The sequence below is a fragment of the Clytia hemisphaerica genome, unplaced genomic scaffold (assembly GCF_902728285.1).
Source record: "Clytia hemisphaerica strain Z4C2 unplaced genomic scaffold, Clytia hemisphaerica genome assembly, whole genome shotgun sequence".
NCBI classification, from domain to species: Eukaryota; Metazoa; Cnidaria; class Hydrozoa; order Leptothecata; family Clytiidae; genus Clytia; species Clytia hemisphaerica.
The window spans coordinates 2,484,923-2,511,301 of record NW_027103595.1 but is presented as its reverse complement, the minus strand read 5'-3'; the positions used below and the strand labels follow the sequence as shown (position 1 = coordinate 2,511,301).

Below are 26,379 nucleotides of genomic sequence, written 5' to 3'. Positions count from 1 at the left end.
TTGGATATTTTTTGTCTCTATAATTTGATATTATTATCATTATCAAGTTATATAATGAAAACGGAAACTAATTAAATTCCATTTTTTTACAAAAATAATTATTCAAATTATTAAAAACCTCGCGTTGAATTATAAGTACTTATATCATATTTAATGAAAGTCTGAAAGTCTTAAATTTGGAAATAAAAGTACTCAGGTTAGTTAAATAAAAGCTCAAAAAGCTCTAAAAATCCATTCAACAGTAAATATTATAGTATGAACCAGTATTACAGAATTATTTTAAGGTAGTAATTTTAAATTATGAAATAATTCCAAACTAAGCTGGCACTCAACGTTGTTTCAACGTTCACCTAACGTTATATGGATGTTGTGAACGTTAGATAAACGTTGAAACAACGTTGTGTGCCAGCTGGGAATATTTTATTTGTTTGTTTGTTTGTTTGTTTGTTTGTTTTGAATGTAATTTTTTCATATGTGACAATATTCAGATTGAGCTAGATTAAAGAGAGAGTTAACGAGTCTTCAATGGGATAGGGTGAGGTTGTTTTTTCCTCTCGAATATTTTCACTTTTCTATTTATAAGAACTTATTTTTTTGTCTGAGCTTATCCTTGTTCTTAAGCGTGTCTGAAAATTGATTTTCCAATTGTTCTTATACGATTGTTCTTATACGATTGTTCTTATACGAGTGTCCTTTATTCGATTGTTCTTATTCGATTGTTCTTTATTTGATCGTTCTTATACGATTGTTCTTTATTCGATTGTTCTCACAAGGAAAAAACAAGCTTGTCATATTTTTCATGGTATGCTACGGCATACGCAAATGAAAACAAAACTTGACTACTTTAGGTTTTAGATTTTTTAGTTTTCGGTCCTTTTAATAGGTATCAAGGTTGAATCAAGTGAAAATCTTGTACTTAACTAATAAACTAAATTTCTTCTTTCAGAAAAAAAATATTGATCAACAAAATCAAGCGTGAAGAAAAACTACAAGTATGAAGCAAATTGAAACTGATGAAATCTCCAACGTATACAACAATAATAACAATCACAGCCCCAATTCAAAAATCTATCTTAATCATCAACAACAATCATCTCCAAATACAAATAAAGAAAATTTCAACCACCACCATCAACAACAGCAAAAAATGCTGAATCACCACCATGAGAATGCTGAATCAGCACTTCCACCAACACAACCGGCATCACGTGTAAGACGATGTAGTTACAGTCAGGTGGATTTTATTGAGAGATATGACGCAGAACAACAACAACAGAGGAATGAGAAAAGCAGAGGTTTGATCGTACACGAAACATTTTTGAAGGTAAAAAATTTATTTCATCTTGTCTCGTGTATACTCCCCTAAAAAAGGGTCCTTTTGCTAATTTTCATAACATTATGCTAAATTTTCCTATTTACTCTCGGGTACCTAATAGGGGGTTGGAATAAGCGGGGGGTTGGAAAAAATCTCAAAATTTAATAAGCGGGGGGGGGGGGTTGGAATAAAAATGTCCTGGGTGGAAAATGTTTGAAAAGGAGGCTAATACAGCAGAATTAAGACAAAAAAGGGAACTTTCAAAAACATTTTCCCAAAAATTAATAAGCAGGGGGGTTGGAATAAGAATGTCCTGGGTGGAAAATTTTCGAAAAATTAATTAGCGGGGGGGGACGGCTATTAGATACCCGAGAGTAACTGTTTATGGCCAAATTTCAAAACTTTCGTGATCAGTTTGTGCCATCGAAAAAAAATTGGAAATTTAGGCTTCCCTATTCAGGCTGTCAGGAAATTGAACGAATTTTCGTCATCTTCTTTTCTTAGCTGAAGGAGATGAGCAATGAATTGGATCGACATTTGACTCGACTATATTGCTTTATTGCTATATTGCTTTCATGGTCAATACAGGTAAACAATTTAATTTTTTTTAATTTCATTTCCATTCATTCAGAGGTGGTCGAAGAGGCGAAAAGTAGATCCTAAATCTTACATCCTTTTAAGCGTATCCATTAGCTTACACAGTGTTTTCAACCAACAGAAAGAATGACTTTTCCCGCTTCCCTAACCACACGAGCACAAAATCTCTTAATTCTACTGTGCGGCTGTTTTTTATATAATAAAAAAATAAATTTTCTTTTTCAGGAGATACTGAAATCACACAGAAAATCCCGATTGTTGGGAGGAAATTATTAGATCTGGTTGAACTATATCGATTGGTTCAAAAACATGGTGGCTTTGAAAAGGTATTAATTTTTTAAGAATTGATCAAAAACAGAAAGTCCGTTAAAATGAGTACTGCGCTAGTTGGCTTTAAAATTAATATCACTCAATAGAAAATGTAATGCATTTCGTAATACTCTTAACTATCTCTATGGTATTGTAGTGCCCAACCCTTGTCCCAGGTGTTGAATCTCTAAGCCAAGCCATTCGAATCTAATGGTAATAGATTGGGCTCATTATTTACACTCATTTTTCTGTGATAAAGGACACCTGCCCACTTAATTCTCTCACGATAATTTCATTCATCTCTCTTACTTCAATCCTCGAACTTCTACTCGAACCAGTTGTCTCGGTTTCTTTAGTTAACCTCTATAACGCCAGTCTCTATAGCTCGATATTTCCATAGCTCAAAACGAACTAACTTTCCCCGTGTGCCTTCGACTTTTAAAACGCCAATGTACTTTATTTTGAATGTAAAAAAATGAATCTGTTCTCTATGACAGTGGAATCCCCATAACTTGAACTCGCACGATCAACACAAAATTTGTTCGATTTAAGGAAAGTTCGAGTTATGGAGTAAGGTTTATAAGACATTGTTAACTGAAGGGACCATAAAAGTTGTTCGAGTTAAGGAGGTATTCGACTTATAGAGGTTTAAGTCAAAGAGACTCCACTGTACAAACGCATTTAGATCAAAGCAATATTCTTCGATTTCAACAATCTTTCTTATTTTTTCTTAACTTGTTCAGGTTTGCCAGAAACGTCAATTAAGTGCTGTAGTCAGAGAATTGAACTTGCCAAAGACGATCACCAGTGCAGCTAATACATTACGAAACCAGTGAGTATTTTGCCTTTTTTCAATGTTTCAACTTTTCTATAGGATTGCGACCATCAAGATAAATTATGAATGAATGAATAAATTATTGTATTATTACACCGGAAGCTCACCTTGTTGTGCGAGTCCACTTCGGTCCGTCGAACGGACACTATGCCTGTATGATTCAAGAATATCTACAGCTGGAATTAAAAGAATTTGCCGAAATTTTTCACTCTCCGACTTACCAAAACCAAAATAAAACCTCTGCCCAGTTGTTAGACAAAAATGAACAATTTTACACATTCAAGAGAGTGACCATTTGCATCTTAAGCCTAATAATGCACTTAACTGGGCATAATTTGGATTTACAAGCTGTTAAATTATAGTCAAATATTTTGTCTCCAAAATTAGAATTAATGAGATGTCGCCTTGGCTACACTTGACCCGTGTATTTTATTTTGGCATTTTAATACTCTAGCAACATCTAATTTTAACTTTGATAGATTTTGCAAATTAAGTGTTGGTCTGACGACGTTTTAAAAATATTGTTAAAGTTGTGCACTTCGAAGTATTTACGTAAATTTTGTTAGAAGAATTTACATAGCCGATTTTCGGGATATCTCATAATCTCGCGTAAATAGTAGAATAATGGATTTCTAAATTTCTCTTAGTTATTGGGTTTGTTTACAGAAATTAATCGGGATGTTTTACTTTATTGTTTTTTTATTTTCAGATTTGCACGATTTTTGTATCGTTTCGAATGTTATCAAAGAGGCGTCCGCGTCAACGAGCAATTTCTCCGTGAACAATTGGATAGTCCTAAACCAATCAAAGAACAGCCTCCTCAAATCCGACCAATCAAACAAGAGGATTTTTATTACATGAACGAAAAACAGAAAACACGTGGTGTCGACGAAATGCATCCTGCTTTCCCACAATACTATGCGCAACACCCCGAAAATCCTTTGCTTCGTTTATCATCACAACCGTTGCCAAGAGATACAGTTGCTCAGCGATCGACCTCGATTTCACCACCGGTTTTGAAACGGCCAAGAAGTACTGAAATTCAACGGAGGAAAAGTTATGAAAACGAACTGGCTCAATTGGTAAGATGATGTTTTACTTTTTCTTCCGTCTTGTCTTTGAAGATAAGATTTCGCGTTATGGATTCTGCATTATTCCAGTTAAACTCGGGGGGGGGGGTATTAGGGTTGCGAGCTGACGGGTATGTGCCGCCCGACTTTTGACCCTTGGACCCTTAGCGGGACTAAAAGAGAGTCTAAATAAGTCTTAATTGGTTTTCTAGAAGGGGTGATATATTAAAACATCATCATTACTCGAACCGAGTGACCTTGAGTTTTTGCTTACCAAATCATTATAAACAAAGAAAATGATAAAAATAGCTCGGAAGGATGAAGGCCATTGGTACAATTTATACTTCTGATAATTAAATGATCTTTATTTTCCATACCCTGCCCACTATTCTAAATTTATTAATAATGATTGTCCTAAATTACTAGTCATATATTTTGCGCTAAAAAAATGTACGGTCAAAACGATTTTTATTTTGCTGACACCACTAATTATGATTATGCATATTTCTCCCAATGTCATTCATGCCAAAATTTATACGCTTATTAACGATGAAAGTGCATCATAGTAAAACCTTTCCTTTTTTTTACATTTGCATTTTTTTCGTCAACTGTTGTTGCCAGAAAATGTAGATTTGGAAAAGTTTTCTTCCTGTAAACTTTCCTGTAAAGTTTCTACCATTATCACTTAACATACAATGTTCTTTTAAAAGGACCGGTAAATTTTTTTGAGACTCGGCTATTCTCATTTTCTTCTCAAACTCTAAAAATATTCTTAATAATTTGCTCTTATAGGAAGAGGAGCGTTCAAAGTCTGTCGACGAAATCTACTCCATTGATCGATTGGTCAAACGCCGAAGACTGTCATATGAAAAGGAGGGCGGTGAAAGCATCAGGGCGGAGCGAATGCCATCAAAGGAAGAGGAAGAGAGTGTATGGGCGGCCGTCAACGAACGAATTGACGATCATGAGCAATCGCGCCCACCATCAACATTTAAACGATCCCCTACCCCTGATGATCGTAATGACACTATTACACATGACAAAGAGAGGTCTATTTCACCTTCTTATGAAGATCGTGAGGAAAGAGAAAAATCAGACAACGAAGTAGAACAACAACAAAGATTTCAAAGTGATAAAGAAAGAGAACACTACGAAGAACGAAAATCACCTTACGATGAAACATGGAGAATAAATAACACACCGCCCATCCACCCACCGCCACCATCTTCTTTTGAACACCATCGAACGTCTTTTACTTCCATGGCAACCGAACATAACAACCAACGGCAAATGGCAGCAAGATATCACCACCAGAGACCAGACTACGCAACACAAAGAAAATACTTACAATCTGTCGTCACGTCAGGGCGACACTCGTCCTCAGCCCACTTACACGCGCCGTATCCTGAAAAATGCCACTGCGACGATTGTGTACAAAAGAGTTATTACATGATGCGTGCTAATCGAGGCAAACCAGGCTACATCCAACCTCCAAAAACCATTCATGACAAAGAGCGTCCACCAAGATTACCTTACAATCACGTCCGACCTTTTATCAACACTCGAGATTTCGAACCCAAAGAAACAAGATTTAGTTCAGAGCATACAAAACCTTATCATCGACTACCTAACGACTATCGCGGTAGTTCTAATGCTGTTAAATTGTCAACTAATCCGACAGAAATGAACTTGAACATTAAGGAAAGAACTGAAAATGCATTAGTTATATCTGTTGTGGTAGATGGTATATACTATAGTGGTACTCTTTTGACAAACATCAAACGTTAATTCCCTTCAAAGAAGAGAGACAATAATAGTTTGGGTAGGAAAAAAAAGTTCCCAGTTACTTCGGATGCAAAACGTCTTATTTACGCTACACTTTTTTTTGTACATATTATTTTAAAACAACAAAGAGATTTTTATTATTAAGTATTTTATTGAGATATTTTTTGCGGCGGATTTTCATATATTGATGTTTTGTTTGTATATTGCGGACTTTATTATAAAAACTTTATTATATTTGGTGCGACACAAAGATTTTTTATACTACTACTAGTACAGTTTTCAGAATGCATGAACAATTTTGTTTCGCGTTTTGATAATTTTTGTACCACAATCTTTTTTTAGATTTTTTCTTAGAGTTATCCATTTTTATTTTTTGACTTTTTTGTTGATTTATTGTTTGTATATAATTTCAAGAGATTTTTATAGAAGAAAGACGATTCCTTAAGCATTTTTGAAAAAAATCTTTATCAATTTTGAAATTTGCTTCAATCTTACTTTAAAATATCTTTACAACAAAAAGTACAGTTTTTTGACATATAGCACTATTTTCTTTAGACTTAGGCTTTTTTTTTAACAATCAGTAAATTTTAGCTCAGCCTCGATTGTTCTTATTACTTTGTGATTTATAAAATCTAGGGACTTAAATGAGGCATTTTCTTAGGCATTTCTGAAATCTGAGGCTGGGATTATTCTTAATTTGTTCTCAATTTTTTTCCAAAATTGAGCGTCTTGTTCTCATAAAATATATCTTCTAAAAAGTCAAAATTCAAAACTTTATAAATTCACAACGCTTTTATAAGAAACATTGAATTTTGTTTTTATAAAATTGTTCTATTTGAATTGCATGTAGACATAAAATCTCTAACAACTGGCACTCTCTTTAAATCGACTACCTGAATAATCCGCCAAAGTTCATGACTCAAAATATTTCCGTCAATATTGGTGAAACGAGGCTCCTTCAGAACCACTTTAATCTCGAGATTGTGAAGCAGCCAAACCAGAACAAATCTCGTCAATTTGCTGTTCCTTCAAACTATAAGATTTGACCAAGTCCATCAAATAGCTCATTTCTCTTTGTTTTATTTCGATATCTTTATCCAGGGCCTTTAAAGATCTGCAACGTACATCTAGAACCTCAATTTGTTCAGTATCTATCTCATCAATCGATGCTTTCTCTTTCAGATAGTGGAAAACTGGCATCTCAGAGTATCCAAGAACAATCAATACATCATAAATTCGTTTCCAAAGGCTCTGGAAATTCTCTTCTTCCATGGACGTGATTGAACCTTTATAAATATCTTGATGGATTTCCAATGCACTGGAAAGACCAGCCAACTTACCAGAATGCATCTTATCAATATTGGTTAACTGATTGATTAAGTAAACCAGATTTGGAATGCATAATCTCCTGATTTGAGATTGTCCATCCTTTGAAATGAAATCTAGTTGCCCAAACATAATCATCTTTTTTAATTCATTTTCATTTACTTGATAAAATTTGTTTAGAATGTCGTCTCGGTCCTTTGAATTCTTTGGAAGACCATCTATCTCAGGATCGTGTAGAATATCAATTAAGTTTTGTTTGAGACACACTTGAACAGATCTAGCAATTTTCATCCATTCTCGACATTTGTTTTTATCAATACCAACATTTTGCTGACCATTCAGATTGTCAACCATAACTTATTTCTAATGGAAGGAGCTCACTGATGATGTATAGTTTCCCCTCTAAAAATAAAAAAATCAAGATAATTTATTTCTTACGAAAATAAACTGGAGCTCGTCAATAGTTAGGCTGCTGGCATCCACTAACGGAATCGTGCTCCTTATAGACTACCAGGGGTTTTGTAGAAGTCTGCGATTCAGACTAGCCAATAATTATAATAGCCTATTCGCTCACTGAAAAGATTACAGGAGAAACATTTTTCCAAAAGTCGCCTGTGCGAGGAGTAGTACAGAACAGGGTGACACAAAGTCCACCAAAACTTAAATTAAATGTCGTCAAAATTCATTAATTCAGTTTTTAGTCGACTTACCTGACTCGTTAAAGTCTTGAAGCAAACTAATCATTCGATCATTATAAGCAAGCTGTGTTACTTCAAACAAACTAGGAAATTATGCTCGACTTGATTTTTTGATTTGGTCACTATGCATTTCCCTAGCAGCAGGATATCTAGTCATAATGGTATCACCAGGGTACCACTTCAAAAGATACAAAAGATAAAGCCTTCATTTCATCAATAAAATGATTAAAAATTCCTTGTCAAATTAACTATCAAAATAGCATATTCATGATAGTGACAGAATAAGAATTATTAGCCTTAGAAAACCTAGAAGCCTGAACCTTCCCTCGTTGCCTACAAGCGGGTGTTAAAAAACAAAAATACAGGGTTGATACTATTTTTCATGTTTCAGAACACATAGGTATAACATCTTTTAAGATATTTTCTCAACAGTAGATCGTTAGCCAATCGTTCTGCATTGCACTGGGGTCCCAGCAAGGAAATACTTTTCGTTTGAGTATTACATTACTTGCGTCAGATGATTATGGAAATGTCATGTTTAAGTAGCGCAGTTAGCAAGATTGTAATCTTACCAATCTAAGAGTTGAATAGCGTACTGGTTCAAACCCTGAAGTAGTCAGTTAGTCAGTACGTGGAAAACAGCCCATTACTTAAATTGAAAGTTGATTGATCGAGACTTCCTAGAAAATAACGCTAGCTTGCTTTACCTTAACTCACAAATAGTTAGTACGCGTGCATTCAAATCTGAAGGTCTATAATCGGTGTGAGTTCAAACGCTGTTCTGTCAATTTCTAAAGTATAATAATAACGAAAAGGGGTATTTCCCAAACGACTGTTCTAGCAATACCACAAGTAGTGAATACCCGTCAAGATATACGTAAAAGGAAATTCGGTGGGATGGTGGTCGGGGATGGGATGGTAAATAGAAACTCTAAAAATATCCGAGTCACTTAAAGAAAATTATTTTGGATTAGAAGACCATTGAAAAATATTATATTTGTCGAATACAAGGTATTGGATTTCCATTATTTTAGTTTTTCATGAAATAGAGTGTCCGGGAATTAACTGATCAATATGAAATAGAGTGTCCGGGACATAGAGCTTAGCAAGGGCAAAGGCTTTCTATCAACCGAACGTTAGTAGCATTGATTATGAATACATAACCGAATTACTAGCTAAGGCTGATGAATATCCTTGGAGCACCTTTGCTTCAATAACAAGAATCACTCTCAAATTCAAGCATCGTGACATTCCCAGGAACCGGCTGCCGCAAGTTAAACCATGAATAATCATGGTTAGGCGCATACAGACTGGTATGGACTGCAGCACGGAAACCTCTATTTTCCTGGGAACGGAGCCTTTATTTGAATGTTCTTGCTCAGCCGTAGATAAAATAATCAACGGAGTGGTTGAAAGGGCTATATTATTACTTGTGGTATTCAATTGGTGTCTTTAGAGAGCATTGACATACAAGGATTATAGGTACGACACTTTTAGATTCTATACGTCAGACCAATAGAACTGTACAAGTTTTGAAATATGTCGAAAGGGATTTTTCTTGCTTGAGAAAGCTTGAAGATTCCTCTCTAGCTCCTTCTGGGCTTTAAATCTAATGTTTGATACCACAAAAAAACACACCCTTCTCACAGACCTACTGGGACCCCTTCCCACTGGAAAAATTGGCCAAAATATCGTCGCCAGTGGAAATTATACTTTAATTTTTGTCCCCGCTGGAAATAATCAGATAAGCAAATCCTCAGTACAAATTATTTTGCTATCTTTTCTATACCACTGAAATTTCTGGCTCGAAAACAATGGAATTCAAATCCAATGCCATTAAAAAATTGGAATATCAATCCCCGTCGATTTTTGTCCGTTTTGTGTTTACCCCCACTGGCTGAAAAAATCCCACCGGGTCTGTGAGAAGGGGGTGTCGAAAAAGATGAATCTTGACACTCTTGCCATTTCCTTATCTGGAATAAAACAATCTTTGAACAATCTTCAATATTTCATTTTCGCTATATCAATATGTTTGATCGCAATCGTTTGATAGTTTAAATTATTAAAGTACTACAATTATTCAAAATTATGTCATAAAACAGTTTCAGCAAGTTCAAAATCATTAGAACTAAATGAACTAGAAGCTCTTGAAATAAAATCTGTAGACAATTTCAATGGTTCTGCATCTTTCAACATACCAAGAAGTTTCCGGCAATTTTCGTCTTCCGGTATTTTGAAACGTTTAGGATAATAACAATATGGTAGACCTTGAAGTTCATTCGGTAGGTCCTGAAAATTTACACCTCTCCCAAATAAAAGGACAAGTCTTGGTGATGCTTTAGTACATGAATGATATAGAATACTTTTGATGTAACCGAACTCAGCGTGTATTTTGCAGACCTGGGCATCGTTTTCATCTACTCCTTGCAGATTCAATGCCTAAAAATTCAAACAAGGATTGATATTAAACTGTAGTTTTGAATACAACAAACTGCTGGTTTAGCTCCATTTCCACGGCTGAAAAAAAATAAGAAAAGTGTCTGCTGGGGGGTTTTGCACAACGAATGGTGTAATCTTAAATTTTTTCGACACGATAAACTGTTAACTATGTCAAGAAATGTCGGAACCAACCGAACTCGTATCTAGTCCCTTATAGTTTTTTTGGTGATTCTGCTAGCACTCACGAAATGTATCACGTCCATCAGAAATAATGAAACAAAGTGGTATAAAGTGGCTCTGGGTACGAGATTAAACACCGGGCCCCTTTTCACAAACCCACTGGAAAAATTGGTTTAAAAATATCGTCCCCGGTTGAAAATAATCCTCCAATCTTTGTCCCCACTGAGAATAATCAAATAAACCAATTCTCACTGCAAAATATTATGCTAATTTTCCCATCCCCACTGAATTTTCTGACTTGAAAACTAAAGAATTGAAATCCCTAGCCATAGAAAATATGGAAATATTGATCCCCATTGATTTAGTCCGTTATTTTTATCCCCACTAGCTGCTGAAAAAATCCTACCAGGTCAATTGGGAACAAACCTGAAGATATTCTTTTGAAATGATCATCAAAATCTTCTTGACAGATAAAATATGCTCAGGAATCCAATTTGGCAATCCTCCCATGTTGTTAATCTCTACTTGGTTCAACAAATCCACGTGGCAATGTAGATCCAAGGACATCAAATAATGAACTAGTGATAGAATTTCTTCTTCATCTGATTGGCTGTTTGAGTATTGACTAATGTACACTGATACGTCATCGCCTGGCCCTGAAATCCACAAATTATTTCGAATAAATAAAATAATAATCCTTATTTAACTTCACTCCAGATGGTGTCATACAACACTACACACCGACCAGCTTTAATCTTTTGGTTACTGAAAAAAACGGCCAAGTTTGGTCCCTAATGAGAAAATTATCCTGAAGTGAGGGTTGAAAATACAACATCATTGAAAGCATTACAAAGTCGATTAGACCAAATTGGACCACACAGGAAACAAATAATGGTTGCGAATGTATTGGCCGATGAATAGGTCTTTAGGCCGGGAACTGATAGCCTTTGTTAATTTTCTAAACATATTATTGACATATTATTGCTGACCTTCGTATATTTTCTCTCTTGAGGGGTTTGATTAAAACGCAATTTATAAAGGCAATTCTTTGTTAAAAGTGTTAAAGAATCTAAAACATAACTTTTATGTTTGGATACTAAAATCAATTTTTTGACTATGGTCAGAGCCCTTAAACGTTGTGTTTTGGCTGCGTTTTCATAGTTTTTTCACTCCTATTTTGAATAAATCTTCAATGAACATGCCATTTAGCCTGTCTTCTGACTATAACTTCGAAAATAAGTTTTTTCCTAAACGTAACTTGAAACAAATAAAAGTTATTAAAATAGTCTTCTCTCGGTAATCAAATTCAACCTTTATTGATATAGGACATTATTGTTCAGACCTAAGATTTGGGAAGTTTTTCAGTAAACCCGAAAGGAAACCAGAATCGCTGAAGCATAAATAATGAAAGTAGTAGCTAATACTATAGTTAGTGTGTTCCGCAAAACGTATTCTGAAAAAGTAAGGTAATTCTGTGAAAAAATGACTAAGCCAATGTGCAACTTTTCAACATTAAAGATGAAGTAAGTTATTCCCAAATAATAACTCATTACTAACGTTAATTTAATATGCAGCAGAAAGAAAAATCTTTTTTCCTTCCATTGCTGAAAAAAATATATTCTACCAGCTTTTCATTAACGAGAAATTTGACTTGGAAGGTGCATAGGTTAGACCATTAAAATGGAAAATTTCATCAAAATGACATTATAAGAGAGCTGAGCTAAGAGTTTCTTTTTTGAGTATATTTTTTACGGAACACACTGTATAGTCCGAACCAACCTTCAATGGAGTCCACAGATTGATTAAATTTCTTTTTCTTTCGTCTCCCTCTAAAGAACATCATCAATGCAATAAGCGTAATGCAAAATGTTGCTGACCCACCAAAAATGACACCGATTTGATTGGTCCAAACATTTTGAGATGACGCTGCCGATCTTGGTTGGATTGTAGTGTCTGTAGTTTCGTCTGTAATAAAAAGGTTAAAGCATCGACCTTTAGGGTTAAAGCATCAACCTTTAGTGGTCTGAATATGCTGAAATAGGTTCGGGGTAAACGCTTATTTACTGCCTGTCAACAGCTCATAGTTCAGCACAAATGGTAGTCTGAATCACAGACTTCTATAAATATACTTCCTATAAGAATGTCTTTTTGCTAAAGGATGATCAGACAGATACATAAAATACAAATGGCCTACAAAAATGACCCTCGCTGTTTTTGAACGCAAAGGACAAGAGCTTTGTTTAAATGAGATTTAAGGTTTCCAATTCGCAATAAATTTTTTTTGCCACCGCAGGAAGCCTAAAGCTTCCGAGGATGGCATTCATAGCTTCACTCGTGAGGGAAAGTTGGGAAAACATCTCATAATTTTGCGCGCGCGTTTCAGTATTTTAGTTCCGCTTAGCGGAACATTATCAATTAACGGTTATTTGATTTCCCGGAATGAAGAGCGATAAGCCGTGTTTTACAGGATAGCTCTTTTTTAGCTTGCGCGGCGGACGTTTGTTTCTTCCTATCGTGTCGGAGCTTTCAAACAATGTCAATTGAATTATCTGGTATTTCTTCTATTGACTATGTTTCAAACGATCAGCCGATGGCTCTGGCTTTAGGTATAAGGTAATGTCAGCGATAAAAAAGGAAAGTTGGTGGACCTGATGTGATGGTGGCAGACATCTTGAATTTCTCCCTGTTTCTTTAAATCTGTTTTATTCCAGTTATTAGCACAGTCCAGTAGTCCAATCGCACTACTTTTCTATAAACCCAACAATCCAGTGTGAGTTTGCTGAAAGGAAAACTAAACAATTTGAATCCATTGAGATTGATTTATATTTTCCACCGAAACAGAACACAGACTGACAGAACAACAGTCTGACAGTTATTTATATAGTTTTTTCCATCATCGTTCTAACACTATTGATACAGAACAGCACACAGCTGACAATTAAAAGAATTTTTGAAACTGAACTAAAGTATAAAACAAGGCGCCCTATAAAAGGGAAATTCCATAAAGGAAAGTTTGCATTTTGCAAAAATCTATATATACAGTAGTTGACACTCTCTAATTCAAATTTCAAGGGATTCTCATCGAATACCACAGCATATTGAATATTGAGAAAGTCCCTAAAGTAAATATTGAATTATAGAGTAACACGGGAAGAAGAAGGCGAAGCGAAGGTTGATTATTGCGATTGGTTTTTGAACGTCGAATCAGTACAATAACCGAAGATCTTGCTGAAAATTTATATAAGTTTTTTGGAAGAAATCTTTGATATTTGCAATATTTGAGGAGTCAAATTTTGAGTTTCTAATTTGAACGCAACAAAATCGAACATTTGAATTTCAAAATATCTGGCATTTTTTTTGTTACTAGAAATCAAATAAGAGAGTGGTTTTTCAAAACCTTTAAAGTGACTTCAAATTTTTATCCAAAACGGGCTTATCAAATAGTAGAACGTCAAATTAGACAGTGTCAACTGTAATTACATTTTTTGCTTTTTGCTCCTAAAATAATTTGAAGATTTTTCACAGTATGGCAGAGGAAGACTTTGCGATTAATCTAGACACTGCATTGAATGTTGCACATTTCCGAAATTCAAGCAGGACAACTGGCAGTCGTACCTATTCTTGCGCTGTTGATTGCTTTCTTGAAATATGTTACCGCTTGCTTCTTCCAGAAATGAAAGCTAAAGTATCATATGAAAAATCAAGTGATTTTTTTAAGCTGCTTCAATTAAGTGACATTAAGTGGCTCAATGGAAATTTCACTTGAAGATTACGATATGAAAAGTAATGCTTTTCGACTGCTGGATGAAATTAGGGAACCGGTATGGTCTAAGATTATTGAAAATTGTGGTACCTTTGTGAGAAGAAATAGCGACGCAGAGTTTCAAGAGATTTTTGGAAGTAATATTTTCAAAGAATTATCAGAAGAAGAGAGACATGTTTTTGAAACAAGTTTTGTAATTCAGGGTACTTGTTGCCACCACAGGAAGCCTAAAGCTTCCGAGGATGGCATTCATAGCTTCGCGCATAAGAAAGTTGGGCAAACATCTCATACTTTTGCGCGCGTTTTTCAGTATTTTAGTTCCGGTTAAATGGTGTACCGGTAACATTCTTAGCTTGACTGTATTTCTATTGTTTTATCATCATTAAAACACGTTTTCGGATTTGTTTTGATCTGATTACCCATTTTCAAAGCTCTATATGTCTTTTTTTATTACCTCAGGGAGTTGAATTAAGGGAAATTCCCTTTTTGTTGGGAAATTCCCTATTTAAACCACAAGTAGTTATTAACCAAACCATATAAACAAACCATTATATACCATTATTAAATATTTCCCGTTTTCCAAAAGGGAAATATTTATTAAAACGGGCTTTCTCCATAATTTCCCGTGTCAAAACGCCTTCCGTACACCCTGACTAACGCCCGTTTTTAATTTCATAGCGAAAAATGCATCCAGTGAAATATAAGTAATGTATCATGATTCAAGTCGACTGATAAACTATATATAATGTATGTTACAAGTTCCTTACGGATTCTCAAGCCCGGTTATAATAAGTAGTAGCAGACCCGACTGGCAATTGTTATGTAGCAGGTTGAGTCATGAGTTTTTGCTAGAAAGCTGAAGTTTGTTTTCAAGTTAAATCTTTAAAATAAATCAAACTGTGTGGGTTTCTTTACTTCCAAACAACCTACCAATAGTTTTGGAACACTCCATAATCAATTGTAAAAGGGGTTACGCACGATACGAAAATCTCGTGTTCGCAAGCGAAAGGTTTTTTACACTACATACCGTAGGATTGCTAAACTTCCTTATATTCCCAGCGAAATTTTCCGGACCAAAAACGCCACAAAAGTAGATTTAACACAATTTTTGCCGGAGACGCCTAAAAGCGAAAAGATCCCGGAGATGGGACAGGTATGTTTTCCCGGGAATGAGAAAGTTAGCCATTATTTACGACACAATTTTAAAAAGTAGTACCCAGCCGTTTGCGTGATGCGTGATCGGGAAATAATTCGAGGCATGATTTGGGCTATTTTCGCGATACTTGCGTGGTGAACAAACCTTTTTTGGTAATTTTCATGATTGTCACGAGAGCAAGGAAAATTTCTATCAATGCATTTTAAACATGTAAAAACTCTGGTGAACCAAAAGAAAGTTGATATTCTATTTTCAAAATTAACTGCTTTTTTGAAGTTTTTTTCAACTCAAATATCTTAAAATTTCGACCTAAAATGTGAACATCATAAGGATAGAAATAAAAAAAAAAATGTCTTATGATACTTTGTGCAAAGCAACGGAATTTCGTTCAGTCTTTTTCTCTTTTCTCTTTTTCTTAAATCAGGGCGCAATGTATATCTACAAAAATTGATCTTGTTTATCAAAAATTGAGAATATTTTACAATAAGAAAACCAAAGAAAAATTTATATTTTCAAAATAGATGAGATATTTTGCATATACTTTGATATATAAAATATTGGAAAAAGGTTTCAAAAATATATATATAAAATATTGGAGAAAAGGTAAAATATATAAAATATTGAAAAAAAGGTAAAAAATTATAGCTTCCAAAAGTTATATTTTTTTGAAATGCATGCCAAAAAGTAAAAAACTTTCAAAACAGGGAAACAATTTCATAATTTCTAACATACACTTTTTTAAATATAAGAACAATTTTATAAGAACAACGAGGCTCGTTGTTTATCATCTACAAAATGATCTAGACACTGTCTACAAGTGGACAGAAGACAACAACATGCAGCTGAATGGTCTTAAATTTGAGCACCTTGCCTATGGGAAAAACGACGCTCTGAAGCAAAGTTCTCGCTATTTTACCGACACAGCAACGTTGATCGAAAATAAAGACGAAGTTAAAGACCTTGGAGTCACCCTAGACACTCATTTGACTTATGAGAAACATATCCAAGAACAAATCAAAAAAGTGAAAAATATAAGTGCATGGATATACCGCACATTTAAATCAAGGGAAATTGAAACCATGTTAACTTTATGGAAAGCACTAGCCATCCCTCATTTGGACTACTGCTCTCAACTCTGGTCTCCCTGGAAGCGTGGTCTTGTCCAGCAACTGGAAGAAGTTCAAAAATCATTTTTACATGGAATTCCATCCCTCAGACATCTCAATTATTGGGAAAAACTCAAATCATTAAAACTGTATAGCCTTGAAAGACGGAGAGAGCGGTATCAAATAATTTATACCTGGAACGTCATTGAAGGCAACGTCCCGAATTTTGATTATGACGAAAGTAAAGGAGGCATTTCCTGCCATATAAATCAGAGATTGGGGAGAATTTGCAATCTAAAAGCTGTCAATATCAAACACAAAAATATCTGGAGGGGAAGTCTTTCCCAAGAAGGCCCTCGATTATTCAATACCCTTCCCAGACCAATAAGAGATTTGACAAACTGCCCCAAAGAAGTATTCAAAAAACACTTAGACACCTTCCTCAAAACTGTTCCGGACGAACCTCTGCTTGCCCACTATTTTAACCTTAGGCAAGCTGACTCCAACAGTCTCAAGGAAATGTTGAAGCATCGGACTCAACGAGTTGGATGAGCTGTTCAAGCAAAAGCCAAAAAGAGGTACAAAGAGGTAGGTAGGCTCAAAATCGCCAAAAAATAAGAACAATTTTTTAAAGAACAATGCTGAGCCTGAAAACTACTCAATTTCAAGCAATTTAGGGGTCAAAGTAATAAAAATTGGGTATAATGCCTAAAATACCTCACTTACATCCTATAAGAACATGATAGAGGCTCAATTAAAGTGCAAAAAAAAAAAAACAGTCGAGGCTCAGAAAATTTTTACTGGTTCTTATATTAAAAAAAGTGTAATGCAAAAGAAGGAATAAAAAATCTCATATATACTGGGAAACATTTTCATAATCTGAAAGAACGTTGAAAGGAAAAAAATTCCCCTAGCAGAAGGCGTTTTATAATTTTCAAGAATGCTGCAAAAGCAAAAAATGTCACATAATTGGCAATCATAATTTCCAAAAATATCAAAAAGAAAAAAAGTCGTCATGTCAGGATATTGCTTGAAAAAGTTTTCAATTGAGGCGAAAATAAACGGGGAAGGAAAAGTCCAAATTCACAGGAAAAATTTCCACGATTTAAACGCACGTGAAAGAAAATGTCCAAATTCACAGCAAAAGTTTTCCACAATTTAAACGCAAGTGGAAGGAAATGTCCAATTTCACAGAAAAAATTTCCACGTTTTAAAAAAAGCACTTGGAAGAAAATGTCCAAATTCACAGCAAAAATTTCCACGTTTTAAACGCACGTGGAAATAATGTCCAACTTCACAACCAAAAGTTTTCCACGTTTGGAAAAGGTCCAAATTCACAGAAAAAATTTCAAAGTTTTAAAAACGCATGTGGAAGAAAATGTCCAAATTCACAGCAAAAGTTTCCACGTTTTAAATTCACGTGAAAGAAAATGTCCAAATTCACAACCAAAAGTTTTCCACGTTTTATAAACGCACGTGGAAAAAGATGTCCACAGCAATAATTTCCACGTTTTAAATGATGCACCTGCAAGAAAATGTCCAAATTCACAACCAAAAGTTTTCCACGTTTAAAATGCATTTTAAAACACCAAGGGAAATTCAATCATCAATGTACTGTATCAATTAGTAAATTTTGCTCTGGGTTCAAATTTTAAATCCAACCACAACCATTTCCTTGGCTTGGGTGCCACATCTACCATCTGTGACTGACCATCATAAAATAAAAAAGTGAGTTCAAACTTTCTTCAGTAGGTATCAGTAGGTATTTAATTTTTCAAATATAGCATGGTCAGATTTATCCACAAATATTCAGTCACCTGCCTTGTTAGAATTTGTGTAAATATACGGGCAAAATTGAAGTTAGTTTGTCGTGTTTGTGAAAATTGATAAAATGTCCTGTTTTTCATAGACCTTTTTTCAAAGAGGCCACCCTGTTGAATAATTATGTAGTCCAGCAGAAAAACAATGATAAAACTACGCATAATTATTACAATATGCATGATACAGTAATTATGCATGGCTCTATCATTGTTTTTATGGCTGGACTACATAATTATTCAACAGGACGTCCTTTTTGAAAAAAGGTCTATTCAAGAGCGAGATTGCACAAATCCAAATCTCGCATGCCAAACCAAACGAAACATCGCAAATCCAGGAAGGAATAATAAGAAAACTTCATCATCAACCATTTCTTGTAACAATCATACAAAAATCATGATCCAATTCAACTCATTAAAGCATAAAAACCAAAGAAAAATAGCGAAAGAGCAGTATAGCAACCAGTTGTTTGTTTTTGCCGCCATCTTTATTTTGACTGTTAGAAAGCAGTATGGTCCGATCAACAATACGCTTCTGAACCGGGCGACGTTTCACGATCGACAAGGAGGATGGAGCGCCGTGCCCATATTTTCCCACGACGTTTCTAAAAGAAATGACGTCTTCATCCTCCTATAAAAATACTCTACTGTTTTTGACGCCGGAGCTCGATTTAAAAAAAGGTTTGGAAAAAAACCATTACGTAATGCTTCCAACAGACAGTCGGGTACAGGCAATAATTCTCCATATTGGGACTTAAGACAGTTGCACACGACGACGAAAGTCTGAATGGAAACGAGGCTGAAAAAGGGTAAAAATCGATTTTATCACTCCGCATATCAGCTTTTTTTCCCGCGCTTTTGCCAAAAGAATCGCACTCGCTCGCTGCGCTCGCTCGTGCGTAATGAGATAAGTTTCGATTGTAATTTTCATGGAAATTTTTAATCGACAGATTTGACTTGGCGTCAGTTTTGTTTGGTTGATAAATCTTTAGCTTTACCATGACCGTGGGATGATTTTCAATAAACTTTTGTTGTTATACACAGTCACTCTACACATGATGACTCCAGCCATGATTGGTATCAGAATGTTGAAAAAAAAACATTTTACGAGAAATTGTTGATAGAAATTATATTGACTTATTTTTACAATTTTGGTGGTGTGTGTTTTGTTGGTTGATAATGTTTACACCGTGGGATCCTGTTAGGTTGTTAGGGTATCTTGATTGTTGTTTGTTGAAATTGATTACCAAAAAAAAGAGAATCTTTTTTTGATAAATACTTTATTTTTTTCATGAACCGTGTGGATGGTTGACATCTTTCTCAAGTCTTGTAAACCAATGCAGTGTCTGTTTTCATATCTTGAATTCTCTATACCTACTGAACTGAATTGAAGCTCTGACTAGCTCTGTTTAAAGTTTTAAAGCTATTTAAATACTTTTTTAAAACTTTGAGGCATATTTTTTTCTTTGTTGCTATTAAAGATAGATTTTTACTTTGTCGTAATGTAAATTTATTGTAAAGTTTTAATTTTTGAGTTTAGTTCATCTGCAGTAGTATTTTTTCAGTAATGCTTAAATCTTGTGAATAAAGTAACATTTAACCAGACTTATTGATCTCATTATATTCAAATTTGTATTTTTTTTTAGGACTGATAAGTACATATTTTTAAACACCAAAACAAAGCAAACAACATGCCAGTTCTTTCTGGACAAATATATATGTATACTTTATTATGTGTGCTTCTTTCTTTTACTAAGGCTAATTATCCCTTTTTATATATGTCAATAATGACCTTCATTTTTAAGGAAATATTTAGTCGCAATTTTGCGATTCTTGTTTCCATTTTGAATCAAGTTGTTGTAATTTCAATTAGAAATACAGTTTACGCTCTCTAGTTCGGTAAGCTCCTGTTTTTGATCAAATTTAAAAAAAAATAAAACCCTCATAAAAGTTCTCCCATTTCCGATTCGATTTTGAACCGCTAATGTAATACCCGAGCTCACCTTGTTGTATCCTAATTCACTTCACTTAAACTGTTATAACTCATAAACTAGGGGGGGGGATGGTCTAACATTTTTTGTTAATTATGGATTGTTGTGTATTTCGATATGCACTAGACACAAGTAAATATTAATAACACTTAGGCTAAAAAAGAATACACGTTTTGGTAAACTGATTAAATTAGATTGATTACAAGTATTAACCTCTAAATTGAGTTTGACAGCTCAAGGGCATCATTAGCTGAATAAAGTCTTTTGTTTAGATTTTCTTCCTCCGGATGAAAACCTTGCCTCTCCAAGCAGGCGAAAATAGGAGTACTCTTTGAGATATTTTGACAAAGAAAATCGTAAGTTGCTCAATCAGGAAATAGATCAAGAAATGCTATGAGATAACGAATGTGACGAGAAAAACAAACAATACAATGAAAAATTTTAAAAGTTGACGAGAACACGAATCGCAAATCTCAGCCTTGTATCATCTTGGAAAAGAAAAGGAAAATCTGTCCTTATTAATGAAATCTTTAGTGTTCGATGAACTACTTTTTTTCAAGCCAATGTATATTTATTGTCGAAATACAAAAACAAAAATTCGATTCGGGTGGGACACTCCTTTAAACCCCAGCACATGAAAAACCTCTATGAGACACATTAGAGGGATAGAAACTTGTTACTCGATGTTTTCTTGAAATATGACAGAAAAGTCGCATCAGGTGGGAATCCCACTCCTTTTAACCCCAGCACATGAAAAACCTCTATGAGACACATTAGAGGGATAGAAACTTGTTACTCGATGTTTTCTTGAAATATGAGAGAAAAGTCGCATCAGGTGGGAATCCCACTCCTTTCAACCCCAGCACATGAAAAACCTCTATGAGACACATTAGAGGGATAGAAACTTTGTTAATCGATGTTTTCTTGAAATATGAGAGAAAAGTCGCTTCAGGGAGGAATCCCGCTCCTTTTAACCCCAGCACATGAAAAACCTCTACGAGACACATTAGAGGGATAGAAACTTTGTTACTCGATGTTTTCTTGAAATATGAGAGAAAAGTCGCATCAGGTGGGAATCCCGCTCCTTTTAACCCCAGCACATGAAAAACCTCTACGAGACACATTAGAGGGATAGAAACTTTTGTTACTCGATGTTTTCTTGAAATATGAGAGAAAAGTCGCATCAGGTGGGAATCCCGCTCCTTTTAACCCCAGCACATGAAAAACCTTACCCTGAGTATCAGAGGTTAAGTTTTCAAAGAAAATAGTAACCTCTGAAGACAAATAATAGAAATTTTATCGCGCATTTGTTTCCACCTTTGCGCGCAAATTCGCAGCTTTAAAAGTACAGTTTTGAAGTAGCTTTGATAAAAAGCTCTTTTTTCATTGGCCAGCACGCTGCCTTTTCCTTCGAAATGTTGCGACTTCATCCCGTCATTTTAACTTTCGTTTTGATTAACAATATCAATGCGGGTATGAACAAACTCAATGTTGGTGCACAAATAGACAAAAATTCGACGATGCCGGGTGGGAAGTAGGCTGCTGGCATCCACTAACGGATTCGTGCTCCTTATAGAGGATGCTTAATAAGCTATATTTCCTTTGTCCAGAGATTTGCCGCCTTTAGCCGATATACGGCTAAAGACATGTTTAGCTGGCGAGTGTCTACAAATATGACAATACGTAATGTTTAAATTTTATGTGAGGCACCAAATCATAGATTGGAAAATATATTTGGATTTCGAAAAAAAAGTAGGCGGAAGGAAGTTTGCTTGTTTTGCTTCCTTCTTTCTTGTTTAATGTGGAGATTTTGTAAAAGATGAGAAATTAGATTTATTTACGATGGCCCCGAGGTTTCTCCACTTCTAAAAAAAGTTCTGAAAGTTTCAAGAAGAGAAGTAAAAATTTAAAGAAGGGAAGTAAATATTTCGAGAAGGGAAGTAAAAATTTTAAAAAGGGAAGTAAAATGTCTTTAAGTATCGAAATTGTGATTAAATTTCTACATTGGCGAGCTGCCAAGATGGTTTTAACCCTTTTTAAATTGTTTAAAGCACAAGACAACGTCTAAAACACGTGATCCTACAACAAAGATTATATGAATATAAGTACTCTCCCAAAGCGTTTTTATAATTTATGAAAAGCTTTATAACTTTTGCTTAACCCTATTCAACCTAGGCTTTTAGGGGCGGTTCAGAACTAGGGGGGGCTTTTCCTGTACCACCCCTTAACTTTTGATCTAGTTGGTCTTTTTGGGTGAAATTTGGCACACAAGATCTTTGTCACGTAAGGTAACTTTTGACAAAAAAAAATTTTGATGACGTCACTCATCATGCCCAAGGTGAGCAAAAACCGAAAATTTCCTTTGTTCTTATAAATAGCTATTGTATTCTAACAAAAGCTTTAGAAAAAAGTTGTCTGAGTTTAAAATGCTTATTTTATACTAAATATTCAATAAATTACGGTTTAAACGATATATTAGACATTAAAAATAAATTTGTATTGGAAAAGTGTCAATTTTTGTGACACCTTACTGTCAGAAATGTCATCATACTCAAGGTGTGAAAATTTTTAGGTGTCAAATTTTTTTTTATTTTGAAGCTAAATAAAAGTTAGGAATTTACAGAAAATTTCAAGGCAAAAGCTCTATTATTTCAGGAGCTATTACCAATAGTTTGACGTCCGAACAGAAAGAGCCCCCCCCCTAGGCCGAATAGGGTGGGATAGCTTTAAACGTTTAATCACACTAATCAACATAATTGGCATTACAAACATCCTCTGGAGTCTGGTAAGGGGTCTCTCTGTAATAACAATAAACTTTCTACGTCAGGGGTTGTAATCAAAACCACGTGGTATTTTTGTCATTTTTTACTTCTCTTCTTCATTTTTCAAAGCTTGAAAGAGAAGTAAAAAAATCAAGAAGAAAAGTAAAATTTTCAGTGAAGTAATACAAAAAAATTACTTCTCTTCTTAAAATTTTTACTTCCCTTCTTCATTTTTTACTTCTCTTCTTGAATTGTCTTTTTCTAGAAGTGGAGAAACCTCGGGGCCATCGTATTTATTGAATTTAAGTGCCCTGATGTATCTTCTGTGTGCACCAACAAAATTTTGCTTCATAAAACTACATTTTGATGCTTGAATTTGGACTTGTATGAGTGTATAATTTTTTACCACACTGGATTCGTTGTATCACTTTGGCTCCAGATAATTGTTTTGTCAGTTCTACAGATATGTTGCAGATTATTTCAAGGTATTCTAGTTATGTATATACAGTACATTTTGCGGGGATCATATTGAATATTTCTGACATTATTTCTTTATGATTCTACAAAAGGGAGTGTTTTATTTCAAGAACAAGGGCCTTTAAATGTTAAAACAAATAAAGAACTTTTCTTCAGCTTTGGCATTTCACTTTTTAATACTGTGTGGCCTTTGTATCTTTCAGGTACTTAGCTTCAATTCTTTGAAGAGATGGAGTGTTTCTGGTGGTCTATCACTTTTGTGTTCATATTTGTATTTTTTGAGCTTCGATCGAAGAGCTGATGGAAAAGTTTTGATAAATTTACAGACCAGATATTTTTTAAAAGCAAAAGTCGAAAATAAATCTACAGACTGTACATAATGCGCGCATCAGATTGTTTTTTATCTTTTTTCTGTTTTGTTTTTCTGGTCTGGGATTCGAATTTCGAACGTAAACATTCCATTGAAAACGTTCGAAACGATCGTTTTTGCGTACACATCAATGTCAATCAAATTATGAACCCGCCAAGATTTCCTTTGCGAACCGGAAAGCGGTTGGTAGATCATTAAGCAGACCTATACTACCTGTGGTTTTGTAGAGGTCTGCGATTCAGACTAGGTGGGAAGGCGATGGCCGACAAGATTTGAGGAAATTGTGTCTTCGAAGATGTAAAAGTTGGATTTGAAAAATTTTGGCCGATAAGAGCAAGGGGGGGAGGGGGTCTGAAGCTTATCGGCCCAATGCCGATAAACAATTCGAAAGTTTTTTGTCGAAGACCCAACAGTAATTACTAAACTTTTAATTGTGGAAATGTCACTTTAATTGAATCGAAATAATAGACAGACTTTATGTTATGATTCTCTATCACTGACTCTTTTTACAAAGCATTGTTGACTTTTTGTAAGTTGTGTTTTCAACGACGGGAATAAAATATCGACTATGACGCTCATCCAATATCTTGGATGGTCGTCATGGTTACTTTTGTCTTCGCTGATGGCGCGATGAATAGAATGTCGATTCGTCGGCACAGCGTAAATATATGATTTGAGCTGTGCTTTCCACGGTAGAAAAACCTCTATGAGACACATTAGAGGGATAGAAACTTGTTACTCGATGTTTTCTTGAAATATGAGAGAAAAGTCGCATCAGGTGGGAATCCCACTCCTTTCAACCCAAGGACATGAACAACTACTATGAATGAGGAATAAAAGCTATGTTATTCGATGTTTTGTCCGCAAAGTCCCTTGAGACGTATATCATCTTGGTGTTACCCGCGTTTCAAGAGGCCCCCCCCAGCGGACCCTCAATTCACGCAATCACGCAATTTTTTTACGAAATTCACGCATTCACGCAAACTTTCCTCGAGTTTCACGCAATAACCCGATTTTTCAGAAATCGGAAATTTTTTTGGGAAAAATCGGGGAAACATTGGAAAATCGAGAAAAATGCACATAATCGGTGGAAAAAAGGGAAAATTCACGTATTCACGCACAAAATAGACCAGATTCACGCATTCACGCAATTAATAAGTACATTTTCACGTTCACGTAAGTTTTTTCAATTCACGCATTCACGCATTTTTTTCCCAATTTTCACGCATTCACGCAACTGAAAATGCCCATTCACGCAATCACGCAAACCGCTGGGGGGCCCCTTTCAAACAAATCAGCGGAATGAATCTTTTTGGCGTTTTTTTAATCTCAGGCACCAGGTAGTACCATAGATACCCGAGAGTGTGGATCGTGCTTTTAGAAAAGAGATACGAAAGCCTCTGTATTTTATTGGTGAAAAAGATCGACTTTTCTAGAGACAGGAATTTTCTAATATCGAACTAACAAATCAACATGTCTAGCTCGACTATAAATATTTCATACTAACAGCTCGTTGGATGCTTTCGTATCACAAACGAGGCAATAGCAAACTTGTTCTCTTCTGTGCTTTATTGTAGGGGTCACTTTGGAATTTTTTATAAATAATGAAATTTTTGTCCGCTAAATGGAGGTGTCCGCTAATTGAGTGTCCGCCTTTTGGAGACTTTTTTAAAATAAAAGGATTTGACTAGGAAACGGCCGGGGAAAATTATTATGTCCGCTAATTGGAGGTTCTACTGTAATAACAAATACGAGCTGTGATTGTAAAGATGAAAATTTTGTTTTGAAGACTGGATTTGATGAAATAAGACATTATAAGATTTAACTTTATATACTGTGTATAATAACAAATTCGAGGAAAGAAAGCCTTAAGCTTAAAGATGAAAATTTTGGTATTGGGAACTGAATTTGATGAATTTGGCTTGTAATCTATACACTAAATGGCGAAACGTTTTTTTTAAGAAAAGCAGCCTCGTTGTTTCTTAAGAAATCGGCCTTTTGAGCCTTAACTAAACTTTTTGACATAATCAGCCTTTAGGAAGGCTGGATTGGAAGGTTCTTAAAAAAAAAAACGAATTAAAAAATGACTTCGAAGGTACTAACTCAACACATATCATAAATGCTTACATCGAAGGTACTCCCTCAACACATATCATAAATGATTACGTCGAAGGTACTACCTCAACACATATCATAAATGATTACGTCGAAGGTACTACCTCAACACATATCATAAATGATTACGTCGAAGGTACTACCTCAACACATATCATAAATAATTACGTCGAAGGTACTACCTCAACACATATCATAAATGATTACGTCGTAGGTACTACCTCAACACATATCATAAATGATTACGTCGAAGGTACTACCTCAACAC

At 34.9% G+C, this 26,379-nt stretch overlaps 2 protein-coding genes across 2 annotated transcripts; one reads left to right on the top strand and one right to left on the bottom strand.

The window, feature by feature from the left end:
- Positions 1-944: 944 nt before the first annotated feature.
- LOC136801711 (AT-rich interactive domain-containing protein 4B-like) lies at positions 945-6,390 on the top strand. The gene is made up of 6 exons (XM_067058364.1): positions 945-1,324; positions 1,820-1,903; positions 2,138-2,238; positions 2,965-3,053; positions 3,766-4,138; positions 4,919-6,390. The coding sequence occupies exons 2-6, from the start codon at positions 1,891-1,893 to the stop codon at positions 5,912-5,914; spliced, it is 1,572 nt and encodes a 523-aa protein (XP_066914465.1). The 5' UTR covers positions 945-1,324; positions 1,820-1,890; the 3' UTR covers positions 5,915-6,390.
- Positions 6,391-9,919: 3,529 nt separating this feature from the next.
- Positions 9,920-13,763, bottom strand: LOC136801712 (uncharacterized). The gene is made up of 4 exons (XM_067058365.1): positions 13,203-13,763; positions 12,334-12,519; positions 10,981-11,210; positions 9,920-10,374 (listed from the first exon to the last, which is right to left on the bottom strand). The coding sequence occupies exons 1-4, from the start codon at positions 13,222-13,224 to the stop codon at positions 10,027-10,029; spliced, it is 786 nt and encodes a 261-aa protein (XP_066914466.1). The 5' UTR covers positions 13,225-13,763; the 3' UTR covers positions 9,920-10,026.
- Between the last annotated feature and the right edge of the window lie 12,616 nt (positions 13,764-26,379).